This window comes from Pleurodeles waltl, chromosome 4_1, assembly GCF_031143425.1.
Source record: "Pleurodeles waltl isolate 20211129_DDA chromosome 4_1, aPleWal1.hap1.20221129, whole genome shotgun sequence".
In the NCBI taxonomy this organism is placed as follows: domain Eukaryota; kingdom Metazoa; phylum Chordata; class Amphibia; order Caudata; family Salamandridae; genus Pleurodeles; species Pleurodeles waltl.
The window spans coordinates 287,405,708-287,430,328 of NC_090442.1; the positions used below are offsets into that span (position 1 = coordinate 287,405,708).

The 24,621-nt window shown below is 48.8% G+C and overlaps 1 protein-coding gene across 3 annotated transcripts in view; it reads left to right on the forward strand.

Annotated features, from left to right (window-relative positions):
- LGR5 (leucine rich repeat containing G protein-coupled receptor 5) overlaps nucleotides 1-24,621 on the forward strand; it is a 1,160,674-nt gene that overhangs the window by 745,351 nt on the left and 390,702 nt on the right. For all 3 annotated transcript variants that reach the window (XM_069228343.1, XM_069228341.1, XM_069228342.1), the window contains one exon: nucleotides 15,016-15,081. In XM_069228343.1, coding sequence (XP_069084444.1) covers nucleotides 15,016-15,081 — 66 coding nt within the window. The remainder of the gene's footprint in view (nucleotides 1-15,015; nucleotides 15,082-24,621) is intronic.

Sequence of the window (24,621 nt, forward strand, 5' to 3'; positions counted from 1 at the left end):
AGCAGAGTGTGTAGGAGGCTGGCTCTGTTTATACTATCTCAAAAGGATATATGGTGTGTACAGAGCCCAGGGGTTCCCCAGAGGCTCAACAGAGACTAAAGTAGATAATACTAATTCTCTGTGTTGTGGTAGTGTGGTCGAGTAGTTAGGCTTATCAGAGGGTAGTGCAAAGCATTTGTTCTATATACACACTCAAGAACTGAGGCACACACTCAATGAATAACTCCAGGCCAATGTGTTTATATGGGAACAAATATTTGTTACTTTATTTCTAGATCCAAAATATTCTTGATGCAGGTTATTACAGTTGTAAGTATGCACATGTATCAAATATACTTTGTTTAAGTTTGGCAAATAAAATAGTTTACAGGCAAGTAACACTTTTCACTTTCAAAAGCTGACAGTCCAATTGTCAGAACAGTCCTGTGAGGAAAGTGTTACTGCAGTTTTGAGGTAAGTATTCGACTTAGAGCTCCAGTGTCCAGGGGTTAGAATGTCCACTGGTCAAGGTTCAAGATGACCCCAAACATACACCACCAGCAACACAGGGCTGACTGGGTGCAGAGGTCAAAGTTGGTGTTAGATTAACGTGGGATCCTATGGAGACCGGGGGCACTCGGAAATAGATCTGATGGCAGGTAAGTGCCCGTGACTTTGGAGCGCAGACCTGGGGGGTTTAGGTGAGCACTGGGGGAGTAGGGGGTACGCACGCACCCTCATCGGCACAGGGACGGCCGGGTGCAGTGTGCAAACACGGAGTCGGGCTCCCAATGCTTTTCACACAACACCAGTTCTTAAAATGATCCCAATGTTTAGCAAAAGATGTCAGAGTAGATATTTTTTTGTGACTGTCTTACGGATCAGGCCATCTGAATGGAAGATGCTAACGCTTGTAAACCCCTCCTGTCAAGGCTGAATATTCACCTTGTGTCCAGAGGTAGATAAAGGTGCTGAATTAGGGAAGGGGTCAAAGGATATAGGTACCCTTGGCCAGAATGGAACAAAATTATCAACACATTCTCCTCTCAAATCCTGTCCCTGAGGCCATGGAAAGGACAGAACATCCATTCTCCATGCCTGAGGAGCTCTAATGTCTGAACAATAATTTGTAAGCAAAGCATTTGTTCAAGACGCGAAAAGGTCCCACCACAGATGACCAAACGTTTCCACAATCTGAAGGAATGCCTATTGACTCAGTCTGAAATTCACTAAGGAGTGCATGTTTTGGCTCAATGAGTCAGCTTGGATGTTGTCTTCCTCTTGAATGTACCTTGCTGAAAGGGACAACAGATGAGATTCTTCCCATAGCCCAATTCTGTAGGTTAGACAGTTTATAAAACTTTTTACCACCTGATTGTCTCATCTCACTATCACCGCTTTCTGGACAATTGGAGGAGAGAAATGAAGAAGATCTCTCTCCATGGCTGTTTATTCCCTGAAATTTTACATGAGAAGCGATTCACCTGCTTTCCCATGACCTTTCAATCCCTCCTCCCCCAGAGTCGCTCCACAACCCCACTAACTAGAATCTGTGGTAATCGTACAATGAATTGGGGGATGTAGGGATATACCTTTTTGAAAATGTTAACATTTAACCTTTAGACTAGATCCTGGACTGGGGATTTGGTGATCAGAAACTTATTTTCGTACATCTGAGAAATCGGCAACCAATGAGCTAGCAGGTGACTGATCAGAGGCTACAGATGGAGCAGAGCCCATGGAACTGCAGCTGTGGTGGCTGCCATAAATCCTTGCACTTTCAAACAATTGCTTGCCAATGTTTCCCAACAGGAAAACACATATGACTGTCTGTAATGTCTAGATCCTCGATTCCGGTATGAATACTCTTCCTTTTAGGGTTTCAAAAAGAATTCCAATGAAAAGTCTCTGTTGCGATGGCTCCAGAAGATTCCTTGAGATTGAGTAGAAATTCCATTTCTTTGAGGCAAGATACCACCCTTTACACATCGGGTTGGACAAAGAGACAATTAGCTTATTATTTTAATGAGGAAACATTTGCACAGCTTTCGTATTGAGAACAGCCATAACTGGAGCCATTATCTTGGTAAGTACTCTTGGCGACCTAGTTACCCCAAAATGTAGCGCTACATAGTTAATCCAAATTGTGGCTCAACAAATGGTATTGGGCGCCTGCCACAGCAAATTGTAAGACAGGGTGACTTGCTGTGTGAATTGTATCTTGAAAACAACTGTCCTGGAGATCTAAAGCCATCAGTAGAATTGCCTCTGATAGCACAATTTTTGCCTCCCGGAGAGTCAAAATTCGAAACGTAGTTTTGTTTACAAAACAACTTAGTCCCTGTAGGTCCATCACAGGTCCGAATGATCCATCTGGTTTTGGCAGTGGAAAAAAGGTGGAATAAAAACCATGACCTCTTTCTGGCACCGGCACTTCCGCTACTGCCTCCTTCGATACAAGCATCTTCACTCCCTTTAGAAATGACTCCTTCTTCACCACATCCTTTGGCATTGGTGGTTTCCCGAATGTTTTATGATTAACAGAACCCACTTATTGATTATTTGACTTTTCTAAATGTTGTAGAAATGTAGAAGTCTTGCAGTGACCAATTCCTCCATGTAGTCAGGATTTTAGTGTTTGGTTCCCAGGCACTTGTGGTCAGGTTTTATCACCTCAGGCAGCCATGCGACCTCGGGCACGACTACAGAAGAGGTGTGTATTTTGTAAAATTTGCGAAATCCTTTTCTGAAAAAAATGTGTTGCAAAACAAGGTTTAAACTTCTGTGGCATTTTCGTCCATTCCACATCTTTTTCACTAACCCATTGAGTTCTTCTCTGAATAATTGTTCAACTAAGAGAAGTTTTTGGATCTGCGTTCTCTATGCAGGCACTAGTTTCCACAACTTTAGCCATTATGATCTCCTTGCTGCAATCAATTTCCCCTGCTGCCGTTGATGCAACCCACAATTAGTTGAAGGTTGTAGCGGATAAGAACTTGACTAATAATTTCATGCTCCCAAGTACTGTTAGTAAATTATTGTTGTAAGTAATCAAAAAGGGATTGGAAATATTAACACGGTCTGTGATGCTTATGCAGCATAGTCACTAGTTTTAATGGAAAGGTTTGCTGCTGGATATTCTCTCTTAACTGCATTTTCCTTCTTGTTATCGCTAGATCAACAAGTAACGCTTCCTCTGAAGCCAACGAAGATAAGCATGCCATGCTATAATGTATATAATTGACATTAGGAATTTACAGGAAATCTGTTTCAAATTTTTCGAATGAATATCTTTTATTCAGGAATAGTGGAACCAATGATTTGGCCACATCTCTCTATTCTTTAAGTACCATTTGCCTCGGATTATGAAAGAGCATCTGCTTTAGATTCTGCTCTACATATTGTGCAAAAAACCTTCCTTAAGGGTTGGTGCAGGGCCATATCCCAAAACCTCCTTCATGTGGGCAATCATATGTTGAAAATGGCCTCCCTGAAAAATATTCCCTTTTGGACCAGTATCTTGCTCTTCATCATCAGAGTTCAAAGCTTGTTTTTTTGTCTCTCTTTGCAGCAGTCTCACCCAAAACAGATGATGCTGCCTACTCAATAATAGATTGAAAGTCTAATCTGGAGGTAGTCACCATGCCAGAGTCCCCTTGCTCCTCTCTGTCCATATGGTGTCTCTTTTCTACAGCCTTTTGTCCTTCCATAGCTGCCTAGTGGATAGTGTTATCACTGCTGAAACAGCAAATTCTTCCCTATTGTCAGAGGGTTTTTTAAGCAGACCAAATCTCTTCTGACAAGAGTTTACCTCGGTAGAAACCCCCCTCTGGCGTTCTGCAAGTTGTGATCTGGTACACGCTTTGGGGTCCAACTACAGTTTAATTTCTCCCACTGCAAAGAGGTAATGCTGCAGGAAAGAACAGCTGCCCAGCATGACAGGCTTCGCGTCCAAGCCCTGCACATGGCCTCAAGGACTGGATCTACTCTCACACCTAAAAACAATCTGCCCTTATCAGAAAGGGACTAGAATGAAGCTGTGCTTTAACGTGCTTCCATAGATATGACCAATCACAGTACCCAATACTGCTGTGCTTTCTTCTTACCACCTCTACTCAAGACACACAGGAAAAATCATTATTTGAGGTGAGGAGGGACCTTCTGTGGGAAGAGGGAGCGTTCAGTAATGGAAATAACAACAGGACTTTTCAAGCGGTGTCTATGAAGGGGCCCTCTTCACATGGTATAGACTGGGACAAAAGAACAGGCTTTGGTGTAGTGACATAAAAGGCTTTATCAATATAGATGAATGAATACCCCCACATGAGTCCTGAACTAACATCTTATAGGAGTAAGTTCTGAAACATCAGCCTTTAATTTCAAGCTTGTGTATATAGATAGATGGATAGATATCTATCGGACGTGGATGAATTGTACCATGCATCCCTATGTATTAGAGATGTGCCCCATATATGCCCGATATTCCATCATCATGCCAGGAATGTTTACCGTTATGTCAAGAATGCCAGCAACATGGCAAGGTTGGGCACAGTTACGCCAGAGACCTCATTATTCCAGGAAAGTGCTTCATAATACAAAAGATGCCGACAATATAACTGATTAGGGCACCATTATGCCATGGGTGTTCACATAATGGCAGTACCAATCACCATATCACCACCAAAGTGATGTGAGTCAGAAAATATGCCAGGAATGGGCCCATATTGCCAAGAATGTGCACCATACCCCAATAGTTTCCCTCAGACGTTTTCCCTCATACTTTTTCTTTACGTATTTTCACTGTTACTTACAACTAGTATTCCGCCACAAAATGCCAAACTTCGTTACCACAGATCACAACTCATAACTGTCATGAAATATGAGAGCAGCCTACCTTAATTACTCTCTTCCTCTCTTCACTGTGTGGCTTTTAAGTGGTACCGTTTGTCGGCCTCGCCGTTCCTTTCACATCGAATTTCGCTTATGGACCCTCACAATGACAACACAAATCATAATTCAAATTCTGTTAAGAATATTGGAGGTAGCTGTGCACCCTGTAATATATCTATTTTGGACGAATCTCACAAGCACAAACCTTGGTACATACCTCAAAAAGCATTTGGACCTCTCTACTAGACTCCATCTGAGTAAGTACAAATGACCATGGCACATATCTGTAGACCTAAACCTGCAAGCTTACTTCTGTCAAGACGAAGCTTCTATCCTAAGTTATTACACTTTTTTAAGCGATCATCGCACCACTAACCTTACTGAGAACAACACAATGTATAGTGCATTGAGGTGTTTGAAAGAAAAAGGGTAGGGGATAATGTAACTTTTTTAGGTCTGGCCTAGCTTCATATGTAGTTGTCATGCCAGTAATAAAAAATAAAAAGTATATCCGTTTAGGGGCTTTGGATTCGCTGTATCCATTCATTGGTCTGTTCAATTGTTAGTCACTTTTGCTTCCTTCCACCACAGCATACAGCATGGCACAATGGGTCAGCCCACTTCAGCTATTGGCTATCGTTACACTGTGAGTGAAGGCATGTTACCTAATCAGATGTACACATCCACCAAAAAGAAATGGACTTCAGTGCCTCGGCTGGAGGACCAATACTTCACTTCGTTACATCTTTTTCCTCTTTCTCTTCTTTATACTTTTTTAGCCATCCTGTGTGTTTAAACTATGGTGGTCATTACAACCCTGGCGGACGGTGTTAAAGCGGCGGAAAGACCGCCAACAGGCCGGCAGTAAAAAATTGCAACTACGACCGTGGCGGAAACCGCCAACAAAGACAGCCACTTTAAAACTCAGACTGCCACGGCGGTACAAACAAACAGCGCGGCGGTCACCGCCAACAGACAGGCGGGAGACAATGTACCGCCCACACTATTATGACAGGCCAATCCGCCACCTTTTCCGGGGTGGATTCACCGTGGATAAAAACACGGCGGAAACAGGAATTTCAAAGGGAAAACGCTCACCTCTACACACCCCACGAGGAACGAGGACACCATGGAACCTGAACTCCAAATTCTACCTGCGATAGTCTTCCTGCTCCTCTACCAGGAGCACGAACGCCGGCGGCGTAGACCACGGTGAGTACTGCACCTACGACACAGGGGAGGTGGGAGGCAAAAAACAGACACACACACACGCTACACCCCCACCCCCACCCTCACCCACTACAACACACACACTAATACAAGTTGATACATTACAGTTACACCCCCCAAGCCCACCGGAAGAATGCAAAGACAAAAGGAAATGATTGTAACGATTGTAATCTATTAAAATACAGTACTCCAAAATATATATACACTAAAACAAATATATACACCAATAATACAAGTCCAGGTCTTGCACCATTTATAGTCCGTGGACCACTGCGCCCAAAATGCATGGGCGAGGCCCACACTCGATACCCGATCAAAACAGAGAGAACAGTGCAGGGGCATCAGATAGAAATACAACAGGCACCTCAGGGGGAAGGGAAGGGGGGCACCTCAGCCGGATGAGTGCACGACGCCAGATCCACGAGGGGGCTCAATGCCCACTGATGTATCCTGGGGAGTGCAAAGCCACAGTCTCACAAGTCTCTACAGTGGGTGGTTTGCCCACTGTTCAATCCTGGGGAGTGCAAAGCCACAGTCTCTCAAGTCTCTTCAGTGGGTGGGTTGCCCACTGTTCAATCCTGGGGAGTGCAAAGCCACAGTCTCTCAAGTCTCTACAGTGGGTGGGTTGCCCACTGTTCAATCCTGGGGAGTGCAAAGCCACAGTCTCTCAAGTGGATACCAGTCTCCACTGGTTCTGGAAGGGGATTGGTGCCCAGAGTGCTTCATCCTGTGAAGGACAGAGGTAGTGGATGGATGTCTCCACTGGTTCTGGAGGGGGACTGATGCCCTGAGTGCTTCATCCTGTGAAGGACAGAGGTAGTGGATGGTTGTCTCCACTGGTGCCCAGAGTGCTTCATCCTGTGAAGGACAGAGGTAGTGGATGGATGTCTCCACTGGTTCTGGAGGGGGACTGGTGCCCAGAGTGCTTCATCCTGTGAAGGACAGAGGTAGTGGATGGATGTCTCCACTGGTTCTGGAGGGGGACTGGTGCCCAGAGTGCATCACTCACCCCGTGACAGACCCAGTTGCGTCAGTGCCCTTGCTGCTCATGGGCTAGCGGTGCTTGAGTTGGCGGTGCCCTGTTCACCGGTGCTTGAGTTGGCGGTGCCCTGTTCAGCGGTGCTTGAGTTGGCGGTGCCCTGTTCAGCGGTGCTTAAGTTGGCGGTGCCCTGTTCAGCGGTGCTTGTGCTGGCGGTCCTTCATGGCCCAGCGGTGCTTGTGCTGGCGGTCCTTCATGGCCCAGCGGTGCTTGTGCTAGCGGTGCCCTGTTCAGCGGTGCTTGAGTTGGCGGTGCCCTGTTCAGCGGTGCTTGAGTTGGCAGTGCCCTGTTCAGCGGTGCTTGAGTTGGTGGTGCCCTGTTCAGCGGTGCTTGTGCTGGCGGTCCTTCATGGCCCAGCGGTGCTTGTGCTGGCGGTGCCCTGTTCAACGGTGCTTGAGTTGGCGGTGCCCTGTTCAGCGGTGCTTGTGCTGGCGGTCCTTCATGGCCCAGCGGGGCTTGTGCTGGCGGTCCTTCACGGATCAGCTGGGCTGGGGCTGGCGGTGCCCTCCTGGGCAGCTGGGCTGGGGCTGGCAGTGGCCTCCTGGGCAGCTGGGCTGGGGCTGGCGGTGCCCTCCTGGGCAGCTGGGCTGGGGCTGGTGGTGCCTTCCTGGGCAGCTGGGCTGGGGCTGGCGGTGGCCTCCTGGGCAGCTGGGCTGGGGCTGGCGGTGGCCTCCTGGGCAGCTGGGCTGGGGCTGGCGGTGGCCTCCTGGACAGCGGGGATGATGGCGGTCTTCTCCACTGTGCAGCTCTTCCCAGACTTGCCGGGTTTCTTGTGGCCCTTTCCCACCTTGGGAGGTGTCACAGCTGACTCCACATTCCCACCGGGACCCCTGGGAGCGGCTTTGGTGGCTGGAGTCTTCCCCCTCTCCCGCCGGGCACTGGCCAACTTCTGATGCTTCACAGGTGGGGGACTGGCTGTGCTGTGGCTCCGTGCCACACTGGCTGTCCTGGTGGCCGGTGCACTCCACATACCGGTGACTACAGGCACCACTGGTCCCGGAGATGTTGTGGCTGAGGTGCTACTTCGGGACCAATGAGATGGACGGGGTGGGGGAGGGGTGGGAAAAAGGTCAAGGCTGGACATGAAATATTTCTTGGACACACTGGGACGGGTAGCTGGAGGGGGTTTGGGAGTGGAGAAAGAGGTGGTGGTAGTAGGAGGTGTACGTTTGGTGACTTGGGTGCAGGAGCATGCGCTGGAGGCTGTCGTGAGGTGGATGGCTGTTGGGTGGGTGTGTGGCTCCGTTTGTGTATCTTGGGAGGGGGCGTCACAGACACACTGGGAGAGGACAAAGGGGACGTGTGAATGGTAGTGGGGGTGGTGACTGCACATGAGTGGGGTGTGCTGGTGGGTGTGCTGGTGAGGGACGTAGTGGCTGTAGAGGTAGTGCATGCAGGTGTTAGTGTAGACGAGACTGGGAGGGAGGAGAGAGACGACGAGGAGGGGGACACAGTGGAGGCAGTGGATGTTGGTGTGTCTGCATGTGTGTGTTGCTTGCGTGAGTGCCTGTGTGATGTGTGGTGCTTATGTTTGCCTGAGCTTCCCTTGTGTGGTGAGGTATGTGCAGGCTGGTCTGATGGTGTGCTTGGGATAGGCAGAAGTACAGGGGATTGGGACTGGGTGGAGGAAGTTGGAGGGGGGAGGCTAGAGATGGGGACAATGGCTGCCAGAGTTTGAAAAGCTTGGTGAAGGGCCACCTGACCAGAATGAATGCCCTCCATGAATGCATTAGTTTGTTGCAACTGCCTTTCTACACCCTGGATGGCATTCAAAATGGTAGACTGCCCAACAGTGAGGGACCTGAGGAGGTCAATGGCCTCCTCACTGAGGGCAGCAGGGGTGACTGGGGCAGGGCATGAGGTGCTTGGGGCGAAGGTGATGCCCACCCTCCTGGGTGAGCGGGCACGGGGAGAAGGCAGAGGGGCTGCTGGAAGGGCGGTGCTGGTAGGGGTGGGTGACGGCTGTACCTGTAGATGCGGGGGGCACAGATGTTGCCGCCACCACTAGGGAGCTCCCATCAGAGGACGTGTCTGTGTCGCTGGTGTCAGCTCCTGTCCCCGCCGTGAAGCTCCCTCCCCCTCCATCCCACTGGTGAATTCCGAGTCCGTAGTCTCGTCCTCCAGGGCCATGTGGGATGCAGCTCCCTCGTGCTCTGGTGCCACTGCTCCTCCGCCTGATGATGCTAATGCACACAAGAACAGGGAGACCTCAAAAAGGGGGGGGACGACAGAAGAAAGACATGTTGAGTGCATGGATTATCACTACCGTTGGTGGACAAGACAGACACAGAAGCCCCCTGCACTACGCCGCGCTCTTGGGCTCCACTGTTCAATTCCTGGGAAATGGCCTACAAGGCTATGGACAACATCTGCACACATAGATGACACAGGGGCATGAATAGTTGTACTTGGCAGTCTACAGAGGTGGGGTGGGGTGCCACATGGCCTGCCTTACGGAGGGGAACTCGCCCTGGCCTAGGGAAACCCACCGCCCTCCTCCCCCACCCAGACAACTCCACTGCGCGCAAAGTCAGCAGAATGAGAGTGTACTCACCCTCTTGTGTCTGCTGTGATGCCCTCAAGCGCCCATCCAACTCCGGGTAGGCCACCGCCAGGATCCTGAACATCAGGGGATCATGGTGCGACGGGCACCCCTCCCACGTTGGGAGGCCATCCCCAGCTGATCCTCCGCCGTCTTCTTGCTCCAGCGGCGAATGTCCTCCCATCTTTTCCGGCAGTGGGTGCTCCGTCTGTGGTAGACCCCCAGGGTCCGGACGTCCTTGGCAATGGCACGTCAAATATCTTTCTTCTGGTGGGCGCTGACCTACATGAAATGTACAGGGGAAGAAGAGAAGTCATTACCAACTGCACCGTCAAAGTGATTGGCCCCTATTCCTACCCTTGGCATATGGCACATGCATTCACCGTCTTTCATGCATGCAGCACTCTGCCCCCTTCCTTCTTACATCCAGCTCTCTCCACACAGGCATAGCCCATACAACATGCTCCCTGTGTACTTACCTGTTTGTCTGGAGGACCATAGAATAGCGTGTACTGGGGAGGACCCCATCCACGAGCTTCTCCAACTCCTCCGATGTGAAGGCAGGGGCCCTTTCCCTAGAGGCACGAGCCATTGTCTCTTCCAGACCGAGGTCACAGCAGCACTTGCAGTGTAGGTCCTCTCCTGTCGAAGATCATGTATCGAGTGATTGAACAGATAGAAAATGGCGGTCACCTCCACTGCGGTGCTTACCGTAACCGCCGGCGTACATCGTCATTGGCTCCTGGGACCCATAGGGTCCAATGTTAACCAATGCAACGTTGCGCCGCGGTCTCCAACCACCTACCGCGACGGTGTACAACGCCAGCGCAGTTACCTCACATCCTATTGTCCCACTTTACAGGTCAGGCAGCCGCCATTTCAGGGGCCCACATGGCTTCATTTTTAACTGTGTAACACATACCTAGGCCTAGTCTCAACACACATACAGGCCACCTTTTGTGTATGATTGGTGTTCTGTGTAAACTGTGGGTACGTACCTCTGAGTTGTTTGACTCTGTGCTTGCTGTTGTCCTTCTTAGGCACCGTCCGCTGGGACATGTGAGGAGATGGCGGCATCCTCCGGTGTACCAACCATTGGTGGACCTGTCGACAATGGAGGAGCGGCATTTGATAATCACCTACAGGCTTGCCCGTGTCACAATCCAGGAACTGTGTACCCAGTTGGAGCCAGACCTGATGTCAGCAATCCGCCATCCCACAGGAATCCCCCCTCAAGTGCAGGTGCTGTCAGTGCTCCATTTTCTTGCAAGTGGGTCTTTTCAAGCAACTGTGGCCATGGCATCAGGGATGTCCCAGCCTATGTTTTCCAATGTATTATCCAGAGTGTTGTCTGTCCTTCTGAAACACATGCGGAGCTACATCGTTTTCCCTCAGGTGGAGGATTTGCCTACGGTGAAAGGTGATTTCTATGCCCAGGGACATATCCCCAACATCATACGTGCCATTGATGGGACCCATGTGGCTTTGGTCCCCCCCCACAGGAGTGAACAGGTGCACAGAAACCGGAAGAGTTATCATTCTATGAATGTACAGATGGTATGTTTGGCAGACCAGTATATCTCCCATGTGAATGCCATGTTCCCTGGCTCAGTGCATGACGCCTACATCCTGTGGAATAGCAGCATCCCTTATGTGATGGGTCAACTCCAGAGGCACCGTGTGTAGCTATTAGGAGCTGGAAGCAAGTCAGTGGGGATGGTTGTCTGGGGTTAGCCCTCCAGGTTAGTGTGTGTCTAACAGTTGCCCCTCACCATTTGCAGGTGACTCTGGTTACCCCAACCTGTCATGGCTACTGACCCCAGTGAGGAATCCCAGGAGCAGGGCAGAGGAACGCTACAATGAGGCCCATGGGCGAACTAGGAGGGTGATTGAGCGGACCTTCGGCCTCCTGAAGGCCAGGTTCAGGTGCCTCCATATGACAGGTGGATCCCTATTCTTCTCACCAAAGAAGGTGTGCCAGATCATCGTGGCCTGCTGTATGCTTCACATCTTGGCTTTGCAATGACAGGTGCCTTTTCTGCAGGAGGATGGTCCAGATGGCGGTGTTGTGGCAGCTGTGGAGCCTGTGGACAGTGATGAGGAGGAAGCAGAGGAAGAAGACATGCACAACAGGGACTCAGTGATCCAGCAATATTTCCAGTGAAACACAGGTAAGAATACAATCCTGCCTACTACATGTACTTTTACACTACTACCTCTCTCCTGTCTGTCGTTTTCACCCAGTGTATGGTCACTGAGTTGTTACTTTCCCTTACGGTTTCACAGATGTGGGTCCCACTGTGTGACATCTGCTTAAATTCCTCATGGACTAGAGCTGTGTGACATAGGTATGTTGACATTACTATTTCAAAAACATTTTGTCACTGTAATTGCTAATACACTATTTTGAAATCACAGACAGACTCCAGATCATTTTGTGCTTTAGGTATGTTTATTTAAATGCAAAATATCGGAGGGGGTAGTGAAATGGTGAGGGGTGATGGCGGAGGAGCGTCCATGGCAGAGTCCAGTCTATTAGTCTCACAGGTGCATTGCCCATATGGGCATAGGAAGTGGAGCTGGGGCAGTTTAATTATGGACAGGGTGACAAAGTGGGACAGTAGGATGACAATCAGGGTGGTCTCATTTCTTGGCGGGGGTCTTGGCATCATTCTCTGTCTTGTTCCTGGAACTCAGGGACCGTTTGCGGGATGGTTCTCCGTCTGCAGTGGGTGGGGTGCTGGTGTGGTGGTCCTGTGGCGGGGCATCCTGTCCACTAGCGCCGGCGGAGGTGGTGGGCAGTTCATCGTCCATGCTAGTGTCAGGGGCCCCTTGTAGTCCCACAGTGTCCCTCCTGGTGTTGAGTACTTCCTTCAGCACCCCTACGATGGTGCCCAGGGTGGAGCTGATGGTTCTGAGTTCCTCCCTGAAGCCCATATACTGTTCCTCCTGCATGCGCTGGGTCTCCTGAAACTTGTCCAGTACCGTTGCCATCGTCTCCTGGGAGTGGTGGTATGCTCCCATGATGGAGGAGAGGGCCTTGTGGAGAGTGGGTTCCCTTGGCCTGTCCGCTCCCTGTCGCACGGCAGCCCTCCCAGTTCCCCTGTGTTCCTGTGCCTCCGTCCCCTGGACCGTGTGCCCACTGCCACTGCCCCCAGGTCCCTGTTGTTGTTGGGGTGGTGGGTTATCCTGGGTTCCCTGTAGTGGTGGACACACAGCTGATTGACGTGTACTGGGGACGGAGGTATGGGCCCGCTGGGTGGGTGCTGTGCTGGTGTTTCCAGAGGGGGGAAGGTCTGTGGTGGCCTGTGCCTGTGTGAGGGGAACGACTGTCCAGAGGTCCCCGATGGTTCGGTTTGGTCATCTAGATCCAGTTGGACAGAGGTGCTGTCATCACTGTGGGCCTCTTCTGTTGGTGGTGTGGACATGTGTGGACCCTCCTGTCCGGTGATGTTGGGTAGGGGTCCTGCAGGGGTATAAAAGGATGTTTGTTAAATCTGTGTGTGTAATGGTGTGCAATGGGTGGGTGACCGTGTACCCCAGTGCTAGCATTCCTGTGTGGGAGCTTGTGTGATGGTGGTTTAGGGGGTGTATGGGTATGTGAAGTGGGCATGCTTTGGTGATGGGTGTCCATGCCTTGTAGTTGCATGCAGGGCTTGGGGTTGGGATGTGTGGTTTGTGATGTTGGGACATTTGTGAGGAGTTGGGGTGCTGGGGGTGAGGGTGCGAGTGGGGGTATGTGCTGGCATGCAGGTAGGGTGGGGGATGTAATAGTTAAGATTTGACTTACCAGAGTCCATTCCTCCACCAACTCCTGCGAGGCCCTCAGGATGCAGAATCGCCAAGACCTGCTCCTCCCATGTTGTTAGTTGTAGGGGAGAAGGTGGGGTCCGCCGCCAGTCCGCTGAACCGCCAGGTGGTGTCTTGAGACCACGGAACGCACCTTCCCCTGTAGGTCGTTCCACTTTTTCCTGATGTCCTTCCGATTTCTTGGGTGTTGTCCCACTGCGTTGACCCTGTCCACTATTCTTCGCCATAGCTCCATATTCCTTGCAATTGAGGTGTGCTGCACCTGTGATCCCAATAGCTGTGGCTCTAACCGGACGATTTCCTCCACCATGACCCTGAGCTCCTCCTCCGAGAACCTGGGGTGTCTTTGCCGTGCCATGGGGTGGTGTAGGTAATGTGTGGGGTGGAGTGTGTGGTGATAAGTGTGGTGATATGTAGTGGTGTGTTGTGTGAGGTGCATGGAAGTTGGGTGGGTGATGGTGTTGTGTGCCTGTGGATGCTGTTGTTCTTGCTGGGGGTGTCTCTCTCTGGCCTTCTTTCAGAATTTTTTGTCGTAGGGATTAGTGGATGATGTGGGTGTGTGTTTTATATTGTAATGGGTCTGTGGGAGTGGTGTGTGTATGTGTCTCAGGTGTGTGTATTTTGAATTGTCCAATGTGGGGATGTTTTGTAAGAGTGTGTGTATTTTGAGCGCGGCGGTGTGTACCGCCAATGGAATACCGCTGATGAAAGACCGCCGAGTGTATTCGTGTGTCGTGATAGTGTGGCCGTATTTCTATTGGCGTGACGATGGAGGATTTGTTTTCGCCAGTTTATCACTGACCTTTGGTGTTGCGGACTTGTGTGGGTGTCTGAATTTTGGCGGATTCAGAGGGTCATAATAGCTGTGGCGGAATTCCACGGCCGCAGCGGTGTGTTGGCGGTCTTCTGTATGGCGGTAAGTGGCTTTTACCGCCAATGTTGTAATGACCGCCTATGTGTTCAGGTTACAATAACTCAAAGTCAATAGTACATATTTTGCACAATAAGAATCTTATTTCCACTGCTGTGAAATAAAACTAAAATGAGTATCTACTTTGTGCTAGGAATCACTTATAATGCTTTAATAAAAGTGTAAGCAATGGCTATTTTTTATTTACATTTTTTTATCGGAAGCATATGGCCAGTACGTTAAAGGGGCATTCCAACGAGTGAAGTCACAATACATTGCAAGAGCCAAATATCAAACTAAACAACATTCTAGAATGCCCATTGATGGTGCTTCTTAGCGCTCCAGGCCAAAGTAAAGACAACTGTTTTCACAATTATAGTTGGCTCCCAAAGGCGGCAGCATGGTTTTTATTTTCTTCTTTTTTTAGTAGCGTAAGATCAGAATAGAAAAAAAGTCATCACTTCAGCTTCCCAAACTAGACCTCTTGACTATTCAAATGCTTGTCTTTTTGTAATGCTCTTGGTGCTGAATGAGGGAAGGAGACTCATGTGAAATTTTAAACAGTTCATTGTAAACTTGTGAATTGGTACTCACTATATACTGTCTGTTTTATAGGGATTTAGCATACAACAGAATCGAGGATGTTCCTAGTATAGCTGACTGCCGAAAACTTCAAAAAATGTAAGTAGTACTTGCATTTCCACATTAATAATTTTGATTCTGTCACAGGATATGAGAAGAAGAAGATAATTTCTGTTCACCACTTTTTCACTTCGTTTCTCTAACTTCAGTTAAATGTGGGAAAGCGATTAAGATGTTTTTTTTTAGGTCGAGCCTACCAGACAGCACAGACGACCCCTTGCAAATGACTTTTTGTGGGCTCACCAATAACTTACAGGGCTTACAACCTGTCCAATATCCACCACTGGTTGGCTTTATTGTCACAGATTTACCTGCCTCTCATTTATGGCTTTTCTTAACTATCTTGTGTTTTTCCCTATCTTTGGGCACAAGCTCTCTATCAACCTCTTGACTACCTAACTTGTGTCCTTCCACTCCTCACTTTTAGGGAACTACTTTTTTTCTTTTCGGTTAAGCACTCCATCAGAGTGCATGTGTTTTCCAGCTGTCTCCTCCTGTGTTTCTCTCCCTCCAAATATTTGTCCCACCCCCATGCTCAGTGCTTGCTCTTTCCCTCATGGCTGCTATGTGTCTCCTGTGTACTTTGCATCTGCCTTTTTACTGTCTTCCTTATGCGATTCTCACCCTGCACCCTATATTGTTGTCTCCCTCATGTGTTTCTGCCCACTACTCCCTGTGTTACTCTCTCCCTCATGAGTCTTGCCACTCCCCACTGCTTACCTAACCTGCTTCCCTCACCCACTCCTCCACCCTGTGCCCAGTGTTCTTTTTCTAAATATCTTTTTCTTAGAAGACCAGATAGCAAATTGCTGCTCGTCCTCAATATTAGAAATGGGGTCTTGGGTTGGCAGTCGGGTTAGCCTCTGTCCAAGCAAGGACCCTCACTCTAGTCAGGGTAAGTCACACACAATCCACATTTTCCTGTGCCCACCCTCTGGTAGCTTGGCACCTAGCAGTCAGGATTAACTTAGAAGGCAATGTGTAAAGTATTTGTCAATAATCATGCAATAACACAGTAGAACACCAGAAAAATACACCACACAGTGTTTAGAAAAATATATAATATTTATCTGGTAAAATGCAGGTCAAAATGATTAAGATGCAAAAAGTATATGTTGAAATATCACTGTAAAATTATATAAAGTGTCTTTAGTCTCTTAAAAGTACCTGGTTTGCATTCAAAATCTCCGCAAGGAACCACAGAGGATGAGATGCGTAGAAAACAGGGAGGTGTGGGTCGATTTCTCAGGCAGCACATGACGATGCGTCGTTTACTTTTCACGCAGGGAAGGCTTTGCATCGATTTCTGGTGCTTGGTCTTGGATCCTCTTCGGGTTGCAGGGTTTTCAGACGCCCCGGGAACCGTGCGTTGAAATCCAGCGCTGGCAGGACAAAGTCACAGGGGCTGCGTCGATCGAGTGGGCGTTGCGTGGAAATTTCTACCGCACGGTAGGCGCTGCATAGATTCCTCTCTGGAAGTCGGACTGCGTCGTTCTGGCTCGGCAGTGTGTCGATCCAGTGGGCCGTGCGTCAAATTTCTGGTTGCTACGCTGGCGCTGTGTCGATCTTCTTGTTAAGAAGTCGGGCTGCGTCGTTCCGGTTCGGTGTGCGGTGAATTTTTCACCACAATGCAGGCTGTGCATCGTTTCTGGCAGGCTGTGTGTCGATTTTTGCCGCACAGGGAGTTCTTGCAGGAATGAAGTCTTTTTGGTCCTGAGGCTTCAGGGAACAGGTGGCAAGCTCTAGCCAAGCCCTTGGAGAACACTTCTCAGCACAGCCAGAGAGCAGCAAGGCAGCAGGGCAACAGCAAGGCAGCAGTCATTCACAGAAAGCAGTCAGGTGAGTCCTTTGGGCAGCCAGGCAGTTCTTCTGGGCAGGTTGCAGGTTCAGGTTCTCTTCTCCAGGAAGTGTCTATAAGGTAGAGTGTCTACCTCAGAAGTTTCTAAGTTTGTAGGGTCACGGACCCTGCTTAAATACCCAAATGTGCATTTGAAGTGGGGGAGGCTTCAAAGAGTTGCTTAGAAGTGCACAAGGTCCCCTTTCAGTTCCATCCTGTCTGCCAGGGTCCCAGTAGGGGGTGTGGCAGTCCTTTGTGTGAGGGCAAGCTACTGTCCTTTGACATGTAAGTGTCAGGCCCTCCACACTCCCAGTCCAAGAAGACCCATTCAATATTCAGATGTATGCAAATGAGGCTGAGTATCCTGTGTTTGGGGTTGTCTGAGTCAATGCACAAGGGAGCTGTCAACTAAACCTAGCCAGACGTGGATTGGAATGCACAGAAGGATTCAAGTGTAGAGAAATGCTCACTTTCTTAAAGTAGCATTTCTAAAATAGTAATATAAAATCCAACTTCACTATAAAGCAGGATTTTGTATCACCATTCTGGCCATACTAAATATGAACTGGCTACTACTTTCAGATCAGGATGTACCACTCAAACAGTATATGAGGGTAGCCCTAATGCTATCCTATGAAAGGAGCAGGCCTCGGCAAATTTAGGAGTTTTACACTACCAGGACATCTAGAACACACATGTTCATGTCCTGCCTTTTCCCTACATAGCAACCTGCCCTATGGGCTACCTAGGGCCTCACTTAGGGGTGACTTATATGTAGAAAAAGGGGAGTTTATGGCTTGGCAAGTACTTTTAAATGCCAAGTCGAAGTGGCAGTGATACTGCACACACAGGCACTGCAGAGGCAGGCCTGAGACATGGTCAGGGGGCTACGTATGCGGGTGGCACAACTAGTGCTGCAGCCCACTAGTAGCATTTAATTTACAGGCCCTGTGCACATGTAGTGCACTTGACTAGGGACTTACAAGTAAATTAAATAAGCCAGTTGGGTATGAGCCAATGTCACCATGTTTTAAGGAGAGGGCATATGCACGTTAGCACTGGTAAAGTGTGCAGAGTCCTAAAGCCAGCAAAAAATTAGGTCAGAAAAAGAGAAGGAGGGAGGCAAAATGTTTGGGGGTGACCCTGCAGAAAGGCCATTTCCAACACTCAACAAAAGCAATTTCACTCACTAATAATGCACAACTGCACCTGACGTCAAGTAACTGGCACGTCAAACATATACCTTATATATAGGAGCACTAACATGCCGTTCTACAGTGAATTCATCATGACATCAAGAATACCTAACATTACAAACCTCACCCCATCCATGTACTACCTGCTTCTTCCTGGTGGTGACACAGATGCTGCCAGAAGATCCTGAACTGATCTTGGCGGATCATATAAGCTGAAACAGGGTAAGAGGAGTGCAGAGGTCCGGCATGTGGGGGATGTGTTAAGGAGGACAAAGCTATAACCTGTAAAAAGGCCCCCAGGGACAATGGGGGCCTGCACTTTCCCAGAATAGGCCCAAGGGCAGGACAAAGTGCAAAAAAAGTTTGCCAAAAGGGTAGTGCCAAGGGGAAGAAGGAAGAGATGAGCCGTGAAAAGAAGCAGCCTGGATGGAAAAGCACGCTCCTTGACCCCTCGTATTGAGCAAAAAGGTTAGTGGCCTTCAAACAGGCCAATCATCAGGACAGGGGGGCAAATATAGAGGACACCATTGAATGGGACCTATAGCGCTGGCCCTGGCCAACTCGCCCTGGTGAATGCTTGTCCCGTTCACCCAGTCTAAGAAAGGACAATGGGCAAGTTAACGGACTATGTTGCAAAAGCCGGTATGTAAGCAGTAAAGGACAAGAAAATTAAAAGAATTCAGGCTCAGGTTGCCCAACGGGAAAGGACTTGGGATTCGCAAGCTCTCTGGGATTCCAGACTGCAGGGCTATTTGGGTTGGGGGAAGGGGTTACCCAGTAACGTAGATTAAGCGCAAATTCTGGCTGAGGGGTCACAGTATTGAGCAAACTGATGATAGCAAGTTGGAGACAGAGATATGCAGGGTCCCAAAAGGGGCAAGACAGCCCCGTCATTAGCAGGAAAACAAGGATTGCAAAGATATGTGAAACGATAATAGTGAAGTGACAATGTGACATGTTGTTTTAACACTGCATGTATGAGGTAGTCTGATGTGATTGTGAGATATTGGGTTGTTGATTGATTGGTGTGAGCCCTGGTCAAGCAACAGCCACAACTATTGCATGGTGAACCACATAAAGTCACTAAATTAACCTGGGCTTAATCCTGGGTAACCTGGCACAAAAAGCAGTCAGGCTCAACGTAGAAGAAATGTGTATCCTATTTGTACCGTGCTCAAACAGTAACAAAGTGAAGACCCAACAGAAGAAAAGTCCCAAACCAATTTTAAAAAAAGAGTACATTTTTATAAATTATTTGGCACTAAAATGATAAAAATGATCAGTAGAACCGGAGGAATGAATTTCAAAGTTTTTAGTAAAAACTAGAGCCTAAAAGATCAAAGTGCCAACCACGGACATCTAGTCGTGAGAGACCAGGTCAAAGTAAGAAAAATATTGGTGACCATGATGGATACGGTTCGGATACAATGAATGGATTGGACTCGATCAGCGCTTGTTGGAAATGGCCCTCTCTACAAGATCACCCACAACTTTTTTGCCTTCCTCCTCCTAATTTTTGCTGGATTTTTGCTTTTTGGCTTTAGAGCTATCTGCACTTTACCACGGCTAACCAGTGCTGAAGTGCTTGTGCTCACTCCCCTAAACATGGTTTGATTGGCATTTACCTTATTGACATATTTAATGTACATTTACGTCTCTTGTAGAGTGGTATACCTGTAAATTAAATGCTACCAGCGGGCCTGCAGCACTTATTGTAGCACCCAGTTAAGTAGCACCTTAAAACATGTCCAAGGCCATTGCAGCCTGAAGGCAGTGTCCCACTTCCATGTCGAATTGGTATTTAAAACCCCTTGCAAAGCCTTAAAATCCCCTTTTATTACATGTAAGTCACCCCCAAGTTAGGCCCTAGGTTACCAACAGGGCAGGGTGCTGTGTAACTAAAAGGTAGGGCATGTACTTTTTTGGTTTTACATGACCTGGTAGTGAAAAACCTCCTAATTTGTTTTTTCACTACTGTGAGTCTTATCCCTCCCACAACATACACATTGGGATTCCTTATTAGAATTAATAAATTGTAATTCCTAAACCAGAGAAGGCAGATATGTAATGTTTGGTATCTATGAACTTGCAATGATAAACCCACTTTAAAGGTAAAGTAAGATTTATCCATACATGTTTGAAAATGCCACTTTTATAAAGTTACCATTTTCCTGCCCTTGGCCCTCTGTGCCTGCAGCCTGCCTTAGGACACATGACTGGGTGTAACTGACAGTTGAGAGCTTGCGAGTTCACCCCTGACAGTTACACAGTAGTGGGGTTAGCAGAGTCTGAACGGGCTGTTAACTGACTTGATGGAGGGGCAAAGCTAAGCGCAGCCCCACTTGCAGCTGAATAGGCTGGGCTCTGCCATCACACAATAGGCTTAATGGCCCTGTAGTGTCAGTGCAGCCAACTAGGAGCCAGGGAGGTGGAAGCAGGAAATTCCTGGAACTTCAGAGAACCCTTCTGAAAACATTTCCCAACGTCTAGGAGCAGGACACCAGGGTATAAATATAGGGCTCTCAGACCTACTCCTTAGTTCACTACTAGACCTGTGGAAGGACTTTTATGGGACTGCCTGCTACTGTGACCTGCTGTGCACTCTACCAGACTGCTGCTGTGCCTCGAAGAACTGCTTTGCTGTCTGAAGCCTGCATTGAGCCTTCAGAGGCCAGCCTTGCTGTAGAGCCCTGCATCTCCACCTGCACCCAGGACTTCAGTAGTGACTCTAAGGCCTAGTATAGCTAGCCACCTGTTCAGAGCCACAGGGACAAAACAGGCTCCCACCATCTTGAACCCACATCTAGACCCAGCCTGAGTACGTCTTGAACCCCCAGGTGGTCTTGATCCACTCCTGGACCCTTGCTTGTAGTGCTAAAGGTTCCCAGGTGGCCATTTTCCCAAATTGGCCTTGAATCTTAAACTTTAAAACTCCATAACTCTAGTTCTACTAATTGGTTTGTGATGTTTTTGGTGTCAAATAATTTATTAAAAGTTAGTCTATTGTTCTAAATTGGTTAATTCGGGATTTGTATTGTGTTATGTTTTCACTGTATTGCTGTTTGTGTATTGTTAAATACTTAACACATTGCCTCTAAGGTTGGTCTGACTGCTTTTTGTGCCAAGCTAACCAGGCTTAAGCACAGGTTGAATTAGTAACTTTTATGGTTCATCCTACGAGGGATGTGGCTGTTGCTTGATCAGGGCTCGTACCCCAGTCAACCAACCACCCACTTTCTCACAGTGCTTATCTTTGGACTTAGAAGAAATTCTGAGGAAAAATGTCTGAGAAGCCAAGGTCAGGGGGCCAGGATACAGTGGTGTCCAAGGAATGAGCATTACTGTCGGATGGACTTGAGTTGAAACTGCGGTGAGGATTTCTACGTTCAGACTCTAGTGGGATGAGGCAGAGGGCTGCAGAAGAACATAGCTGAAGAAGCAGCAAATTCAGTCAGACCAGCGATGCACCTTGGGCAGATAGGTGAGCAGGTAAATCCCAGTCTACTCCTGGTTCTCAGAGCAGTTTTGGCCAAAAATGTTGTAAGTCCTCAGTTTTGGGATTTGCCCACCTGAGGACCTTAAGCACCTCAACCAAGGCTCTTGACTGGTAGGGCACCTCTTCGGGGAGGGTTCGGGAATCACTGAGGCCGGGTCCAGGTGTGGATTAAAGATGGTGGAAGCCTTTTCTGTCCCTGTGACACTAACAAGAGGCCAGCAAACTAGCCCTTGGAGCCCCTCTGGTAGACCTTGATTCAGGTAAAGATGCGGGGCTCAACATCAGGGCTGGCCTCTGAGGGTTTAAGGCAGGCTCTAGGCAGCAAAGCAGTCCTTCCAGGTACACCAAAGCAGTCTTGCAGGGTGCATAGCGGGTCACAGCAGAAGGTAGTCCTCAGAGTCCAGAAGTGAACTGAAGAGTGAGTCTGAAGCTCCCTATTTTATACCCTGGTGCCGTTCTTCTGGCAGGTATGAGAAGCTTCTAGAAAGGTTCCTTAAAGGACATGGAATTTCCTGACTCCCCTGTTATGGCTCCAAGCTGGCTTTAGTGACAATGTGAGGTCATTAGGCCCTTTGTGTGAAGGCAGAGAACACCCAATTCAGTTCATAGTGGGGCTGTGATCAGCTCTACCACCCCATCCTGCCAGCAGATGGCCCATTGAGGCACACCTAATCCATCTATTTTGTGACTGTTGTGGCAGAATTAACAAACTCTGTCAGCTACACCCAGTCCTGTGACCCGAGACAGACTGCAGGCACAAAGGGCAGGAAAATGCTTACTTTCTAAAAGTCACATTTTCAAAATTGTAATTAAAAATCTGACTTCACTATTAAAGAGGGTTTATCACAACGAATCCATAGATACTAAACATGATAATTGGAAATTACAGCAAATTAAATGTAATCATGAAAAATGGGATTGTAAGAAATTGAGTTGTTAGTTGACTGGGGTGTGATCAAACATTAATCACAGTATCTGTCAGGGTGAGGCTCAAGCCCCCCCCCCCACCCCCCCAAAAAAAAAACACTATGATCATCCCCCTGGTAGCTTGGCACAGAGCAGTCAGGCTTAACTTAGAGGCAAGGTGTAATATATTTGTGCAAAATTTCAAAAAGTAAATCAGTGAAAACACCACACAAAAAGATCCCACAACAGGTTAGAAAAAGAGAGCTGAATATAATAAATAAAACAAGACTAAAATGACAAAATCCAATCAGTAGAACTGGAGTTATGAGTTTTTAAAGAATAAAGGGGGTCATTCTGACCCCGGCCGGCGGCGGAAGCCGCCGGCCTGGCTGGGACCGCCAGAATACCGCTGCGCGGTCAAAAGACCGCCGCGGGTATTCTGGGTTTCCCGCTGGGCTGGCGGGCGACCGCCAGAAGGCCGCGCACCAGCCCAGCGGGAAACACCCTTCCATGAGGATGCCGGCTCCGAATGGAGCCGGCGGAGTGGAAGGGGTGCGACGGGTGCAGTTGCACCCGTCGCGATTTTCAGTGTCTGCATGGCAGACACTGAAAATCTTGGTGGGGCCCTGGCATTGGCATGGGCACTGCAGGGGCCCCCAGGGGCCCCACAACACCCCATACCGCCATCCTGTGCCTGGCGGCCAAAACCGCCAGGAACAGGATCGCGGTATGGGGGTCGGAATCCCCATGGCGGCGCAGCAAGCTGCGCCTCCATGGAGGATTCCCCAGGGCAGCGGAAAACCGGCGGTACACCGCCGGTTTTCCGTTTCTGACCGCGGCTGTACCGCCGCGGTCAGAATGCCCAAGGGAGCACCGCCAGCCTGTTGGCGGTGCTCCCGCGGTCGTTGGCCCTGGCGGATTTTACCGCCAGGGTCAGAATGACCCCCAAAGTGTACAAAAGCGCCCAAAAGCAGAAAGTGCCAACCTTGGCCATCTGGTTGCACCGGACCGGCTAAAAGTCAAAAGTTCAGGCTGACCACATTGGAGCACAGGTCAGAAACAGTCCCATATTAGTCTAGCTGAAGATTTACTTTCTCAAGTTTTTTGCCAAGATTCCGTTTGTGTTGGAGAGAGATGCGAGGAACAAAGAGAGTTTCACAGGAGGCTGTCAGTGCGATGTGAAGAGCAGGCCAGGCGTTGCAGACGGGCAGGCTAGAGATTTGCATTGGTGGTCCCTCATGAGCAGTCGATGCTGCAATGTGAAGAGACTGGGTGGTGGTGCTCTGCACTGTTTTTCAGTGCCTGCAGTGCGATCACAAACAGACCAAAAGCTTGATTTAAGCTCACTGAACAACAAGGGACCTGAAGGGGACCACATGGGGGTTAGGAACACATTGCAGCTGGGTCCTGGATCTGGTTGGGGAGCATTGTATGTCCCTGAGGCTCTGATCAGGAGGCAACAGACTAGCCTTTGGAGTCACTCCTGGGTGCTGGGTTCAAGATCAAGTAGCAGGTCCATTTCTTCTTCCCCAGGCAAGAGGGCAGTAGGTCAGCACAGCGGGGTAGCAGTTGCTTCAGAGCAGCAGCCCAGCAGAGTAACAGTTCTTGTAGCAGTACATCAGTCCTTCCTGCCAGAGTATCTACAGGTCCAGAAGTACACTGAAGTGGTGGTGTCTGAGGTCCAATATTTATACCCTGTTGTGCCTTTGAAGTGGGAAAGAAGCTTCTAGAGGTTTCCCTTTGAAGTTCCCAGGCATCCTGCCTTCCCTGTCCAAGCTCCAGGTTACCTACAAGAGGTATGCAGCCCTTTCTGTGGAGGCAGCACACAGCCTATTCAAGTGTAAGTGGGGCTGTGCCCAGCACCTCCCACCCATCCTGCCTGTGATGGTCAATCCAGGTACACCAAAGCTCCCTATTTTGTGTGGCTCTGTGGGAGAAATACACAAAGCTCAACTGTCAGCTACACCCAGTCATATGGCCCACGTACAGGCACTAAATGGCCAAGGCAGGAAAATGCCAACTTTCTAAAAGTGTCCTTTTCAGAATTACGGTTTAAAATCTGACTTCACCATGAGTTAGGATTTTAAATTGTGATTCCAGATACACCAAACATGAGCTGTTTACCTATTCCTATTTGGAAATTA